This window comes from Tyto alba, unplaced genomic scaffold (assembly GCF_018691265.1).
Source record: "Tyto alba isolate M040663 unplaced genomic scaffold, T.alba_DEE_v4.0 Super-Scaffold_46, whole genome shotgun sequence".
NCBI classification, from domain to species: domain Eukaryota; kingdom Metazoa; phylum Chordata; class Aves; order Strigiformes; family Tytonidae; genus Tyto; species Tyto alba.
In genome coordinates this window covers 1168213-1178050 of record NW_024881322.1, presented here as the reverse complement: position 1 = coordinate 1178050, position 9838 = coordinate 1168213, and the positions used below count along the sequence as shown (strand labels likewise).

At 43.6% G+C, this 9838-nt stretch overlaps 1 protein-coding gene across 5 annotated transcripts in view; it reads right to left on the bottom strand.

Annotated features, from left to right (window-relative positions):
* Positions 1-634: 634 nt before the first annotated feature.
* The window catches only part of LRRC3B (leucine rich repeat containing 3B), a 54413-nt gene continuing 45209 nt past the window's right edge, over positions 635-9838 (bottom strand). For all 5 annotated transcript variants that reach the window (XM_042806513.1, XM_042806511.1, XM_042806510.1 and 2 more), the window contains one exon: positions 635-1908. In XM_042806513.1, coding sequence (XP_042662447.1) covers positions 966-1745 — 780 coding nt within the window. In that variant the 5' untranslated portion in view covers positions 1746-1908 and the 3' untranslated portion in view covers positions 635-965. The remainder of the gene's footprint in view (positions 1909-9838) is intronic.

Below are 9838 nucleotides of genomic sequence, written 5' to 3'. Positions count from 1 at the left end.
TCCACCTTGCTTTTTTAAAATGGCTGCACCCTAAAAAATAAGGCCACTTTAAGTGACAAAGCAAGATGCAAATTAAAAAGACTGATTTTATTTAATGTTGTTTTTTTTTTTTTTTTTTTTTTTTCTTTTTTTCTCGATCACCGCTAGCGGTACTCTAGCTTGCACAGTGTACCGAGTTTGCTCTTGCCCTCTTGCTGCCCTCCCCGGAGCTGGGGCCCCCCGCCCGGAGCTCGAGGCAGGCAGTACGCGGGCGTCAGGACCGCAACGCGCCGCGTTTCCCCGCTTACCTCCCCTCGATGTCCTGCAGCGCATCGCCCCTCGCGCCGGCTCCTCCTCGGCGCTGCCGAAACGCCCTCCGGGGTCTTACCCGAGCATCGGCCTCCGGCACCCCGGGTCGGGGCACTCCGCTCTCCCCACACCGCGTCCCTCTCCTCTCACGGCAAGCAGCCCCCCAAAATGGGCTCCCAGTCACCAGCTCTTCACCTCGCCCCCCAGGGAGCGAAGGTCCCTTCGGGGCCCCTCCACTCCCAGACCTCTCACAGCCCACGTGGACATCGCTCCTCTCTTCGACCTCACTGATCAAACCGAGCATGCTCTGGCACCGGCCAGGTTTCCGATCAATAAACTACTCTGGTTTACATGGTTCAAATTTAAGCTTTTATTTGGTTTTTAAATTAAAAAAATAAATTTCGTTATTAAATAGTGGAATGGGTCTAAACTAACGTTTACATATTAATTCACTTGCTTTAGGATACCACCAGAGAAATAATTGAAGTATAACCACCCGGACCAAACTTTCTGTCAGAAAGCTCAACAGTGGCGTAATTCAGTTAAACAGGAAAAAAAAAAAAAAACAAAAAACCCAAGAGTCTTAATGTCTACAACGAGCGTTAGAAGTAAACCTCTGGTTTTAGAGTCATCCAGATCTCGTTTCCATCCCAAAGGCAGCCATTGTATTCAGAATACTATACCACAGTGCTAATGTCATCGGCTTCGTCCGGTTTCTTTTGCCTGCTCGGCAGGGATTTCAAGTACTCCAGGTGCCTCCTCGCATCCTCCTGATTTTGCCGGACGTAATAAACCACGTAGGAGATCACCATGGTGAACCAGCCAAACATGGTGACCAGCATGGCGTAATCGGTAGTCTTTTTAGGCAGGTTGCAGAGGTCAGCATCGTTGGCAGCGTTGAGGAACGGTCTCCCCGCGTGTTCATCCAGCACAGAAGTCTTGCAGATGACGTTGTTGGCCGTCTCGTGGTTGGAGGCCATGCTCCTCAACACCTGCTGCAGCGTGCAGTCACAGTGCCAGGGGTTGTTTGCAATTCTGGCTCTGGCCTTCAAGTTGTTGAAAGCATTTTTGTGCACGCTTTGAATCCGGTTGTCAGACAAATCCAGAGTCTGCAAGGTTTCTGCCACCCCTTTAAAGGCATGTTCGTCTATAAACTCAATCCCGTTTTTTGATAAGTTGAGGACCCTCAGTTGGTGCAAGTCCTTAAAAATTTCGTTAGGGATAGAAGTTATCTGATTGGAGTCCAAGTAAAGTAAGACTGTTTCTGGAGGCAGATCTCTGGGTATTTCCTTGAGGTTTGCATTGCTACAGCTGACGTTGAGACCTCCGGAGTGAGAACAGAGGCAGCCTTTTGGGCACATACTGGCAGAATGAAAGCACAGTATCATGAGGACAAAACTTTGTAAGAGCAGACACATGGAGAGGGAACGAGTTAACCACAGGTCTACCAAATGCATGCTGGGGTGTCAGCATAATCACGCGACCATTTCTCATTCAGCCAACAGTGGTGGAAAAAGGATCGGCGAAGCTGAGGCGCCGCTTCATTTTCTTGGGTGGGATCAGTAAAAACTGACTAATAGGTGGGCTTCCTCATGGTCAGTACTCTTCTTAGAAGCACACCTACGGAGAGGAAGGAGAAAAAGTTCCTTATACCATAAACGCCAATCCCAGATCTGTTTTCATGAAAAAGATAGAAATAAAATCAAGTCAAAGTGAAACGCAACACTAAATAAATGAGCTATTATACTATCAGTGCACCAGAGAATTTATTTAGATAGCTCCTATTAGCATTAATCTGAGTTTAGTATATAAATCCCTAGGACATTTTTAAGAGGATAGAGTACACTTATTACAAATCGCACAGGTTTGGGCTTCAATACTTATTAGAGGCGGCACTGGTTTGTTTTTATCACAGACTTTCCTAAAACAGCTATAAAACTAAATTACATTTTCCCTTGCTAAAGTAGAAGATGCGTTAATAGCAGCTAAGAGTTGGATCTCCAGCAACAGTGACAGGTAAGTGAGGAATCTGTGGTGGTTAATGCGAACTTATCTCAAAATAATTTCTGCTATTTTAAATCCAGATTAAAGGACTTCAGCAAGGAAATATTTTTACTGTACCAAGAAAAAAAAAAATAAGTAAACCAAATGCTGCTGCAAGACACCAGAAACATCCACCATCTCCTCCTCTTCTGCTTTTGAACACTGGATTTCCTGTACCTCTCAGCATTTGGTGAGACCCACAGAAATAATTTCTACTTTCAGTTTTCTTGAAAATTTTCTTTTCATTTAACATAGTGAAAAAGAAAGAAAGGTAGCAATTGCCAAAAACTCACACACCCCGCGCCTCCAAAACAAATAAAACTCATATAAACCCATGTACAAGCCAAACAGAAAAAGTCTTATTCATGGCATGTAATTTGCTAATAGAACATATGAAAAATATTGTTTCTGCTTCTCCCCTCTCAAGTTGGCTTAAAAATAGTAAATATCCGGAAGCTTTTCCATTTTCTCCTTTAATTGGAGCACAAATACAGAAGTCTGAAATGCTGACCTATAAGGTTTCAAAGACAACCTAATTTATTTTTTCCCCTATTATGGTACACTATGAATTTCTAACCACAACAGGTCCATTTGTTTTCATGCACATGCCTTCTGTCTTTGTAGCAGCTTGGATATTTGCAGTCTTCAGGTTGTATTTACATATAAATGGATTTTTTTTTTTTTTTTTTTCCCAAACCCACACTGTAGTCCAGTGAACAATAAAATCCCCACAGGGAGGATACATGTGATTTTATAGGAAAAGAAGAAAATGCATTGTAATCATTTTTGCCTGCAGAACTCACATACTAACTGCAGTTTCTGGCACATGGCAGTAATATGGATCACATGTGTTAGGTAGTATTTCAAACCCATAGCTCAAATTTTATTTAACCCTTTTTATGAGGCTAGTATGACACGGGAGAAAAAGCAACCCAAACCCATCTTACATTATGTTTGATTATTGTGGCTCGGGAATGGCTCAACACACCGGCACTGCAACTCCTGCAGAGGGTATTGTTATCAAACATTGCTTTACAACTTATTTATTGATCAAGAGAGAGATTGCCCAAGAACCTGAAAAGAAAGTTTACGCTTGGACTCCGTAAAACTTCTACTCTAAAATTAAAAAAAAAGGAAATTGTTAGCAATGAGAAATTGTGACGTTAACCTTGGAAATGTGAAACCATTAAGAAGGGAACTAAGCAGAGACAAAAAAACTCCTTTTGAGGCTACAGAGGCAAGGTAGCACCTCCACAACCGATGGAGTCCTGCAGCACCTCTGCGGAAGAAACGAGTTCCATGAAAGAAGCCCATTGCACTGGGTGCATCCCTGCCATTTCTCCCGCTGGCTCTTCGGTCACTGCCACGCCAGGACTTCAGAGCAGACAGAAACCTGCTACAGAAGAAGGATACGAGCTCCAGAAGTTGGTTTTTTGTTTTTTGTTTGTTTTTTTTTTTTTTTTTCCTAGCCTGCCCAAAAGTGCTAAGCACTTGCTAGAATGTGCAGCCCATTCGGAGGCCGAGCTGGAGCTGGCAACCTGCTCTTCCCTCCGGCAGCCCTGGCTGCTGCAGCAGAAGGCCCATCCCCTCGAAAAACAGGCACCTATTTTATTTTCCCTTCATGTTTACGTGTCTCACCACTGCGCCGCACCAAAAGAGTAGATAAGTGGTCCAGCTCATCACCACAGAACGAGCATCTTCTCATCACCCGCTACCGGTATTCAGTGGCTTCCCACCAACCGTACCGGAGTCCTACCGCAGGAACGGCCTGGGGTCAAAGAGCAAAGACTCACCAGAGCGTGACAATTAAATATCGTATTTTCTTCACTGCAGGCTCAACACCTAAGCATAAAAAAAAAGGTAGCCAAACTGGAATTACACCATGGGCCCTAGCCGAGTCCTCCATAGCGAGGCTACGCCGCCAAAGATCATGTGTCAGGGACCCCAGGCTCCAAGGACAATGTGGAACATTTTCATCCGACCAAAGATAAATGAAGATCTTGGTCCTTAATATATTCATGTGTTTAGAGTAGAAGTAGGATCATTACAGACTAAGCAGGAAAGTGTTTAATGAAGCAATAATAATGCCTCTTCAAAAGAGATAACTAAGTAAATGGATAAAGAGGCAGAAAATCTCCCACGGTCTAAGATGTTAGAAAGAGCAAATACAGGTTTAAACCCGTAATTAACAACCCAGTCAACAAAACTTAGCTGAGCAGGAAAAAAAGCTCAGCAAATTCTCAGTAAATTAACTGGAAGCAACCCAGCGGGATCAAGCAGGAGGCAGGGGAAACAGAGCTTTGTTTAATTCCATAATCAGAATATCTGATCCAAAGGATATCTGAGGTTTGGGTTTCACCAGCAAACTTACAGAGAGGACCTTTGTGACTCACAGGCATCCTAGTGACTGCAACAGGAGAAGAGAACTAGGATCCACACATTTGTAATGCTAAAAGGAAGATTTTTGGCTTCTTGAGCATCTAATTTTCTCTGCTTGGAACATAAAAAAAAATAAAGAAGCAGGCAACAAAGTTGGAATAAAGACAAGAGACATATACCAGACAGAAACACTAAAGACTACAGAGAAAGGGATGAAAGACACAGAATTAAAAAAAAAAAAAAAAAAATTAGATATCTGCAAATAATGAAAAAAAGAAAAGAATAAATTAAAATGTAAATGAAGGCACAGGGAAATGACAGCAATACGACAAAGAACTGGTAACAGCATGGTATAAAAATGATTTTCCTGTACATTTCTAAAATACAAATACAAACATAGAAAACCTAACATGCGAGTCAAGTATTGCAGGGTAATAAAACTATAGAGGGAAGATCGCACAACAGAATTCTTTACAGTCTTGCAATTTAAATTGGTTTTCAAGCTTTCCTCTTCTCATGCTCCCCCAAGACCACTCATTCAGTACAAACATCCAGAGTAGGATGGATGTACAAATCCTGAAATCCCCAAGGAAAGCACATTTGCTTTTCATACCCAGTGAGATTTCTACTGAGCTTGAGGTGTCAGGTATTTGCAGACGTTTGCCTTTTCAGCAAGCAAGGTGCAGAGACTGTATCTCAGCACCTGAATGCAATACTACTAAACTAGGTATTTGATTAATAACTCCTCCCCACCAGAAATGAGTGATGTAAAGAAACATTAGTGCCTCCAACTACCCACCTGGAAAAAAGCGCCTGCAGGCTCAGCCTGGTCACACACAAAGTCCATGACAAGTCTACTTGCAATATTAATTTATGCTGTTGTGTCTTTGGCGCAAGATATAGGAAACTGCATTGCCATCACACAGAACAGCATAAAAGTGACACACACTGAGACTTTTTGTTGTTTAAGACAATGCTAAGACAACAATTGATGCATGAAAAAACCAATCAATCGTATATATAAAGGTGTCTGCCTTAACAAAGGAGAAAGGGAAGGGCAAGGGGAGGTAAAAGTGGTTTCCACCACGGTGTAGAGACTTTCAGAATCCACATGGCAGCTCTTCAGCTGTCACCCTAATGCTCACACCTCGCCGGCCCTCCACACCGCCTCTGCCCCCCCCCCCCCCAAAAAAAAGTGCGAACGGAGCAGCTGCCGGCCCCTTGGGCCCGAAGGCCAGCCACTGCTCTCAGGGGACTCAAAAAGCAGAGACCCAAACCAGCCTCGAGAGGTGTTCCGCCTACGGAATTTTAAACACACGTGCAAGCCCCTCGGCCGTCAGGATCAGCGTGCGTCTCTACCAGGGTGAAGTCAGCAGAGCCACTTGTTGCTAACGCTCTTCCCGCAAATTTGCATCTTCCAGGGGGGAGAGATTTCCGCCCCGCCTGCTCATCGGATGCCTTCTCCATACACCGCGTACCTAGATTGCAGTGGGGTGCTTCAAAGATTAGTTTCTAGCACTGCAAAAATGACCTGTAACAAACACCTTCGTTCAGGTTGCTCCAATATCACGGACCACTGGAATTTACTTGGAATTTCACCTGAATTCTGAGATGTTTTCAGGTGAATTCCCAAACACTTCTGTTGAGGACAGATCACAAACATCACCCTTTTCCTGACGGTTACTTATCAGGTAAGATCTCCTATGATTAAGACAAAATCATGACTCAATATATTTAATATAATATGTTTAATAATGTATTTATTTAATATAATATGTTTAATAATATATTTATTTAATACAATATGTTTAATATTGTATTTATTTAATACAATATGTTTAATATTGTATTTATTTAATATAATATGTTTAATAATATATTTATTTAATACAATATGCTTAATAATATATTTATTTAACATAGTAAGTATGTTAATATAATATGTTAATATTACATGTCTTTATGGGATGATTGCTGTCCTGAAATCACAGAAATGAGGGCCATAAATGCTGTCTGTAGGGCAGGATCATACAGGCCCACACTAACTGAAGACCCCCCCAACTCACGCCCAGCATCATCACTTGCCTTGCCTGTGGTCGAACACTGATGGGAAGAATCAGCGGCAGCTCCCTGCAGTCAGTACCACCCTGGCCTTCACTGAATCAGACTGTAAGGACTCTTCAGTGACAAGAGACGCGGGAGGATTTTTAATTTTTGTTGTTCTCATTCACAAACAAGCAGAAATGGGAAAATGGGAGAAGGATACGATCCTAAAAAACATTCTTGTTCCCTAAGCCAGTGAGCACAGGCATGGTGCAGAATGCACTCGTCCAGCAATAACAACCGGATAAATGCTGCAGGTATTTGGGGAAATGCTATTTCTTTGGGATGTGATGTCATGATAAGCTGAGAAAAAAAGACTGGAGGTGCTACGGCATCAAGCTGCAGCTGAAGCATGGTCTCCTTTTGAGCACTGGGTCTATCTGGAGGCATCACGCTCCTGTCCCTACCACTATGCAGCGTTCCCTTTCTTTTCCCTCTTCCCACGCCAGGGGCTGCTGGGCTGCTCACAGCTATCTGAGAGATAACTGCTCAGGTCAGTCCGTGGCATCTGCTCCCTTGCAGGACAACCCCAAGAACTGGAGAGTGCAGTACTGTCAATGAGCAGAGGACAGTCCCAGCCGTACAAAAAAGTTTTTATCCCCCTGGTTAGATTCAGAGATTGCATGGGACTACAAAGAAATCCTCACAAGATGAGTTGCAAAAACACAAAGGGCAGAAGTATGCAAGGTGCCTAGCAAATGAAGAGGGATTGCAGCAGTGTCCCAAAAGCATGAGTGATGCTAAAGCCAACTGCAATAGCACTGAGATCCTGGGGAAGCAGTGAGAGCATGGGATCAAGGCAAGTTTGTGGAGTCAAGTCCGCGGGCACAGGACGAAAGTGAGAGCATAGCTGTCAGCCACCTACAGATTTTCATGTGGCTTCCAGGGTCAGACAGTCTGGCTACAAAGGGTTTTCACTGCTGATCTCATATGCCAAGTGATATTTCCATCTCATGCATGATCATCTGTGCAGATTCCATAAGCTAAATTATATCTTCACTGGCATTTGAGCAACACCATCCTCTTGTCGTGTGTGAAGAGAGCTGCATGGCACACACGTCTCACTGTGAAGGAAATTCAGCGATAGCAATTCCATTTTCCCTATCAATACTGTAAGGTACTAGAATAACGTTTCTTCTTGACTTTAAGCTGGATCCCCTGATGAAAAAGATTGCGTCCATTACTCCAGCTGTGTCAAAGGGGTCACAGCTGACTAGAGATGCTCAGCATCTGCACACTCCATTTGTATTTGTGGTTACCGAAGGTGCCACGATTAGAGAGGGATTTTTTGTTACAGTAGCTTACACGTTCAAATGAACAAGCAAGAACGGGAAGAGATAGACGGAAGAAGCCAAAAGATCAACCACTGGGGACGGCCTGTTGGCAGCATCATGACTGTACTCAATCTGTCCGGTCTGTCACTTTTTGACCTCCAAAAATATTGGAAAAAATGATGTACAACCCAACTTCCCAAGAATGTGGATCCCGGGGTCTGGTGCACAATTAACCTGCCCAGCCATACCACGCTTCTGATGATGTACAGCTGGAAAACTTAAATGGCCTTGCTACTAACTTTAGGCACAGCACCCAGCCCTCGTTTGAAAAGAGATCCCAAATGGCACCGCAGAGCTCCACACTGCTTGGGATCACAGAGTCCACCCCAAACGCCACTGTTTTTTCAGTTAATGCTGAAGGCATCCCCGTGAGCAACTGCTGCCCCCCCCCCCCGGGATGCCCTGCACGTGTCGAGGTGCCCCCCGTCCGCCTCACGTACGGCCCAGACGACTCACGTACGAATCCATAAACCGCCCGTCCTCGTGTGTGCAGCCCTACTGCCTTCAGATGAAACGCCCAGCCTCGGCCGTGCGCCCAGTAAGCCTCCAAGAGATCCCGAGTAAAGCAGCTCAACTTTTCAAGCCCAGGCTAAGTAAACCCCTAACCTTCAGAGTAACAACCTCCTTGTGTGCACACAGCGTAAGTTTGATACAGAATTAGAAAAGCCCAGGAAATAAAGACTCCTGTGAGGCTCTTTTTTTTAGACATACTTTAGAGCAAGCTTGCACCTCGAATAAATATTAAATTTTTGTAACTAAGAATCCATTAAAAGGGAACACCGTAAGAAGATCATTGTTTTCTCTGACTTCCAGACATTTACCGAGATGTGATATATTTTTGAAAAACCTGACATTACTATAACTTTATTTTCTTCCCTCTTTAAGACATTGACTATCTTGGTATATAGAAAAGATGCTCATTAATAAATCTAGTCTCCTATTCTCTATTAAAAGAGGTCTTAACTTTGTCGTATTGAATACTATTGTTTTAAATAAGGTTTAGCAAATTACCCACTAAAGTAAAAAATACTCCTCTTTTTAATGAATTGTTTTCCTTGAACTTTTCATCTTGTAATGCCAGTCTGTTTGTTACAGCACACACACAAACCCACCTTAATATTCACATCCGTAGAGAGCTATATTTTATGTCTTTGTACTCCTATTTTTTTTTTTTTTTGGGGGGGGGGGGGGGGGAGGGATTAATACTGTCATAAAATGCCACGCACTAGTTTATCTCTAAAAGTACCACCTTGCAATTAGTATTGACAAGACAGCCATAAGACAGAGACTAAAGGCTAAGTTTCACAGGTGATTCGCCCACCCGAACGGTCGAATTTGCTAAAGGACAGAGGACGATTGGACAATTTTACCTCAACCAAAGAAAAAGATTTGCCACCACTACTCCCAGCCACAGATGGCGTGCTTATAAAGAATCAAAACAGGGGAGATATCCATGGGATGAACCATTTCCATATACCCTATCCTTAATCAGTCTTATTAGTTAGCACAGACCTTCCACTAAGCTCTACATCGTGTTGTCCTGTACACCCGTGTGCCGTGTCTGCGTGCAGCTGAACCTCTGGAGGCCAACAGAGTCTGTGCACATGGGGGGTAAAACCTCCACGAAACCCTGCCTGGCTCCTCCAGCACCTGCGCGATGAATCTGCCCACGACTCTTTAAAAGCACACGA